General features: G+C 43.8%; 1 protein-coding gene across 1 annotated transcript; it reads right to left on the bottom strand.

Moving 5' to 3' along the window:
- On the bottom strand, window positions 923–1,348 carry LOC109224618 (RNA-directed DNA polymerase homolog; the record flags this gene model as incomplete). Its single annotated transcript, XM_019389162.1, has 1 exon — window positions 923–1,348. A coding segment is annotated over one exon (426 nt), but the record flags the coding sequence as incomplete, so codon positions are not given.

Below are 6,580 nucleotides of genomic sequence, written 5' to 3'. Positions count from 1 at the left end.
TCCTCAATACCCCATCATCTCCGATGGTCACATTCCTGGAATCTCCACGCTGCACCTTGTCCTTAAGGACAAGTAAATGAGGGTCTTCATACTGTTGCTCCCTGATACGATCAATTAAGGAAGACCGGGAAACCACACAAGCTAGAACCCGACTGGGCTCCGAAAGGTCCAATCTCACAAACTGGCTGGCTAAGGCCTGAACATCCATTACCATAGGCCTCTCCGAAGCTGGTAAATATGCCAAACTCCCCAAACTCTCCGCCCGGCGACTCAAGGCATCCGCCACTACATTGGCCTTGCCCGGGTGATACAGGATAGTGATATCATAATCCTTCAGCAACTCTAACCACCTCCTCTGATGCATATTTAGATCCTTTTGCTTGAGCAAGTGCTGCAAGCTCCGATGGTCAGTATAGATCTCACAAGGCACACCATATAAATAATGAAGCCAGATCTTCAAGGCATGAACAATGGCAGCTAACTCAAGGTCGTGGACAGGGTAATTCTTTTCATGTATCTTTAACTGTCTGGATGCGTAGGCAATCACCCTATCGTCTTGCATCAACACCGCTCCAAGGCCAACTCTCGAGGCGTCACAATAGACAGTATAAGACCCCGAACCGGTAGGCAACATCAAGATTGGGGCTGTAGTCAAAGCTGTCTTGAGCTTCTGAAAGCTCGCCTCACACTCCTCTGTCCACTGAAATGGGGCACCCTTCCGGGTCAATCTAGTCATAGGGGCCGCAATCGATGAAAATCCCTCCACGAAGCGACGGTAGTAGCCCGCCAAACCAAGGAAACTACGAATCTCTGTAGCTGAGGACGGCCTTGGCCAACTCTGTACGGCCTCTATCTTCCTCGGATCCACCCGAATGCCCTCACTCAAAATTACGTGGCCTAAGAATGCCACGGAACTCAACCAAAACTCACATTTTGAGAACTTTGCATATAACTTCTTCTCCCTCAAGGTCTGAAGCACTGTCCTCAGGTGCTGCTCATGATCTTCTCGACTCCGGGAATACACCAGAATATCATCAATAAAGACAATAACGAACAAGTCAAGATATGGCCTGAACACACTGTGCATCAAATGCATGAAAGCTGCTGGGGCATTGGTCAGCCCAAATGACATAACAAGGAACTCGTAATGACCATACCGAGTCCTGAAGGTAGTCTTCGGGATATCTGGCTCCCGAATCTTCAACTGATGGTAACCCGAGCGCAAGTCAATCTTAGAAAACACCTGTGCGCCCTGAAGTTGGTCAAACAGATCATCAATACGAGGCAAAGGATAATGGTTCTTCACTGTGACCTTGTTCAACTGACGATAATCAATACACATACGCATAGAACCATCCTTCTTCTTCACAAACAAGACAGGAGCACCCCACAGTGAAACACTGGGTCGAATAAAACCCTTACCAAGCAATTCCTGCAACTGATCCTTCAACTCCTTCAACTCAGGAGGAGCCATACGATACGGAGGAATGGAAATGGGCTGAGTGCCCGGCAACAGGTCAATGCCAAAATCAATGTCTCTATCGGGCGGCATGCCCGGAAGATCAGCTGGAAACACATCGGGATAATCCCGTACCGCTGGAACTGAATCAACAGAAGGGGTATCAACACTGACATCTCTCATATAAGCTAAATACGCGGCACACCCCTTCTCAACCATACGCTGAGCTTTAAGGAAAGAGATAACTCTACTGGGAGTGTGATCTAAAGTACCACTCCACTCAATACGTGGAATACCTGGCATAGCCAGCGTCGCGGTCTTGGCGTGACAATCAAGAATAGAAAAATGGGGCGACAACCAGTCCATGCCCAAAATAATGTCAAAATCCACCATACCGAGTAACAATAAATCCACTCTGGTCTCAAAACCACAAATAGTAACCAAACATGACCGATAAACGCGGTCTACAACAAGAGAATCCCCCACGGGAGTAGAAACATAAACGGGGTCACTCAAAGAATCCCGAGGCATACCCAAATGCGGAGCAAAGTAAGAAGACACATAAGAATAAGTAGAGCCCAGATCGAATAGAACCGATGCCTCTCTGTGACAAACCAGTATAATACCTGTAATGACGGAGTCGGAGGCAACAACCTCGGTACGAGCAGGAATAACATAATATCTGGCCCGACCCCTCTCTCGAGGGTAACCCCTATCTCCCCGACCTCTGCCCCTAGCCGGCTGGGCAGGTGGGGTAACAGCTGGAGCTGTGACCATGGCCTGAGAACTATGAGGAGCACGCTGTGGCTGAGCAGTCTGTGAAGATGCACCCCTACCAAGTCTGGGGCAGTCCCTAACCATGTGGCGTGTATCACCACACTCGAAACAAGCTCTGGGAGGACGTGGGTGCTATGACCGTTTCGGAGTATGCTATCCGCTATACCAGGTTGGCCAGGCATGCACCGGCCTTGGTTGCTACAGTTCGGGAGAGAGTTCGCAGGTTCATTGAGGGCCTTATCCCACCCATCAGGTCTAGCATGGCTCGAGAGTTGGAGATGGACATTCCTTATCAGCAGGTAGTGAGCATTGCTAGGAGGATTGAGGGTATGCTCGCCAGGGAGCGAAGGGAGAGGGAGCCAAGAGGTCTCGAGTGTCGGGTCACTACTCTGGTGCCCGTACCCCAGTAGCAGGTCGTTATGGCAGAGGTTATGCGGGTCGCCCTGTACATTCAGCTCTTCCAGCAGCCGGCAGTGCTCCAGCTCCGGCTACACCTCAGGAGCCTTACTATGCACCTCCAGTTTCTAGCGCGTATCTGAAGAGTCTCCTTCCTTATTCTATCTGAAGTGTTTAGATTCTATCATACCTTCGATGTAGACATTCTGGAGATTAGAGCACTTACGGTATTTCTATTAGCCTGTGGTTCCCGTGAGTTTCAGGGTTTTGGGATTGTGTTGTAGACTTCCGCATTTCTTTTGAGTTGTATAGGCCGAGTGGCCTTACATGCAGTTATTATTTTAGCATGTTCAGTTTTTAATTAATTATTCCGCAAGTTATATTGATTTCCGCATTGTTAGGCTTACCTAGTTGTAGGAACTAGGTGCCATCACGACATGTTCATGGAGGGTGAACTGGGCTCGTGACATTTTCAATCGAAGATGCGAGGTGATATCTGGGTGAGGAAGACCGCAGAAGCAGATTTTTGTAGCGCACCTGCGTGCGCACAGATGCGATATTTTGAGCGCAGGAGCGAGAGTTTGCGCAGATGCAGGTCCTTGTGTCGCACGTGCGATGTCGCAGGAGTGGATGTTTTTCTGCAGGTGCGAGGGCCATTTCTCCAGTGCCTCTCTGTAGAAGCAAAAAGTTTGTCGCAAAAGCGATGCCGCAGAAGCAGCTAAGTGTGTCGCAGATGCGACGATGCCTCAGCAGAAGCTATATATCGAGGTTTTTGGTTCTTTTATCATATTTTGAGATTTGGATCTCGGATTGTGGTGAGTTTTGAAGCAATTTTAACCATGTGAACTGGGGTAATTTTTCTCTACTCAGTTTTGATTTTATATCATGAATCTATCCTCGTTTTTTGGCATTTGGATTGTTAATTTTAAAGAGAAATTGGGGGGTTTTGTCCAAAGATTCATAGAGTGAGTTTTTAAGTTTTGAACATCGATTCGGAGTCGGATTTGGGTAAAACTAGTATGGTTAACTCGTAATTGAATGGGAGGTCGGATTTCATAAGTTTTGTTGAGTTCCGAAGCACGGGCCTAGGTTGGACGTTTTGGTTTATTTTGGGCTTTTAATTAAAGATTTGACCTGTATCGATTGGGTTTGTTTTCTATGGCATTGTTTGACGTATTTGAGTGCTTTTGGCTAATTTTGAGCCGTTCAGAGGTTGGTGCGCGCGAGATGTCATTTTGGAGCATCATTTTGATTGCTCGGTATTGGATTTAGCTTGTTCGAGGTAAGTAACACTTCTAAACTTAGAGCTGAGGGTATAAATACATTTTATATGATTTGTTGGAGGTGACGCACATGCTAGGTGATGGGCGTGTGGGCGTGCACCATAGAATCTGTGACGTAATTGTTTTCGTGTAGTCAAATAATCTTGGCATTATCCATGTACTTTCATGTGTTAAAGAAATTGCACTAAGAATCTTGTTAAAAATCATGCTGAGTGTCACGACCCAAACCGATGGGCCGCGACGGGCACCTGGTGCCTTACCCAACCGAGTACTGGAAGGGTCGTCATGATATAACCAGAATATAACATAAGGGAATACTCGACATAGGAATACCGAACATGTAGTACAAACTTATACATGTGACATACGAGCCTATAAGACCAATATGAGCACTCGTACACTAAACATAGGCCGACAGGGCCATATAATCTTTCATATACATGACATCTGTCTACAAGCCTCTAAGAGTACATAAACATCATAAAGGTCGGGATAGGGCCCCGCCATACCAATCAATACATGTCCAAATCATACTTACCAAATAGGCAACTCCAGAGCAAGTGAAGTTCACCAACACCTTTCGTTGAGCTGATATCCTACTAGGAGGACTGTCAACCTGTCTACCGACACTTGCGGGCATGAAATGTAGCTTTCCCAGGCAAAAGGGACGTCAGTACAAATAAAGTACCGAGTATGTAAGGCAGGAAAGCATAAATAAGAACAGTAACTTAAAGAGAGATAGATGAGATACAACTTGTAGCATTTGAGTGCCTCTAAGGGCTAGTGACATGAAATGCATGATACAAATATATATACAAAAACTTTTAAAAATATACGCCTCTGTGGGCATCATCATCATCATCATCATATCGTACCTGGCTTCAAAGAGGACTTGGTAAAAATGTACCTGGCCATCATAAGGCTCCGTAGAATCATACCCGGCCACGTGGAGCTCGGTAAACCCAACTAATTAGTGGTTGCACAATAGGTGTCGTACCCGGCCGAATATAGCGCAACTCGGTAGAGTAAAATAGATACTCTATATATAATGCTTGCTGGACTCATGGCATCACGTTCTAAACCATTTAGAGTGATGTAAGGTTGTTGCACCTTCGATTAACGTTATGGATATCAGGACATCAATATGAACTTCAATAGGATTTAAGGATGATACATACTTTCTTAGAATAACTTTATAAGGAAAGAAGAATATGGACAACCTTAGTTTCTAGGAGTAGATTCGTTATGAAATAGCGTATCGTTTACATTCGTTTCACTTTAGATCATGCCAAAAGAAATAAGGAAGTTCCTTAACATACCTTAACTCCTTTGAGTCTTTAATACCTTCCAAGCAATTCTTCAAACAACTCAACTTAATCTACCATAGCATAAGGTGATTCAAAATCAGTGCTCAGTAAAGGCTAAGTCTGCAATTTAAACTAGTAGCTCGTTTATGTAAATTTGGGTAGCATATCCCTTGTAACAAGGGCCTCCTCCAATACCATATACCAACAAAAATAACCAGAGAAATCCTGCAACATATAAATATCAATAACAAGACATTTTATAGCAACAACAAGTCACAACTACTTCACGACGAGCGGCAAGCACCGATTGGAATCTGTATACCCCATATCACCCCTTATAGACTTCTTACTTCAACTTGAATGTATCATTAACATGATAATGGTGTCATTTATCAATGACTCCAGCCTTATACCATATATTTATAACATCAAAAACAATCCACAACTCCAACTATCCTCAATTAGCAACTTTATTCACTAGTTCATGTCTAGTCCATCCATTCAACTTAATAAACATCAAGATAACCTTAAGCACATGAAAGAACACAATATAAATACCTCCTATAGTAGCAAGTTAAAATCCAGAGTTATATTTAGCTTACAACATCCCTCAATGGCAATACAACACCATAGAAGTGACTTAAGCAAATCCAAGTACTATCTTGTAGTTTATCATCCTAACAACTTAACCAACATACAATCAAGCTTAAGCAAAACTAGTCGGTTGTTATACTCATCTTAGCCAGTAGCAAAATCTTGAAATTTCAGCCAAACACAACCCAAAACTATCCTCAATGACAACACAACCTCAAAGAGGTGTTGTTCTTCACTAGAACTAACTTTTGATGTTGAAATATGGTGTAATCACTTTGGAATCACTTCAAAACCTTATGGTATCTGTTGAGGAGGGTTAGGAGAAGTTTGGAGATGAAGGTGACTCGAAAAAGAGCAGAAAATAGGCGTCCAAATCGTTTTTAAAGTAAAGTAGGTCGAGCACCGCCTAAGTGAGTCCCATGGGAGCTGTTTGCGCTGTCTCGCGAAAATGCGAATATCTCCCTACTCCGACGTTGTATCGATAGATGGTTTAATTTATTGGAAACTAGATTAATATACCTTCAATTTGGTAGGTATAACATCCAATAATTCTAACTATATTGGGAGAAAAGCTCAGCTACATTTGACCTAATTTTCAGCACATTATGAATGTAACATGTGATGACCTTTGCCAACTTTTGTTCCACAACTTGCTTGCCTTCAAAGCGTAGAAAATGATTATCGTACGAATAAAATAACTCATATCATAACCTCCTTATAATGTTAAGAATCTCACCCCAAGTATATGTTGTAACATTCCAAAC

This window comes from Nicotiana attenuata, chromosome 3 (assembly GCF_001879085.1).
Source record: "Nicotiana attenuata strain UT chromosome 3, NIATTr2, whole genome shotgun sequence".
NCBI lineage: Eukaryota > Viridiplantae > Streptophyta > Magnoliopsida > Solanales > Solanaceae > Nicotiana > Nicotiana attenuata.
Note: the sequence above shows the minus strand (reverse complement) of the source record. Positions and strands in the feature narration are given on the sequence as shown.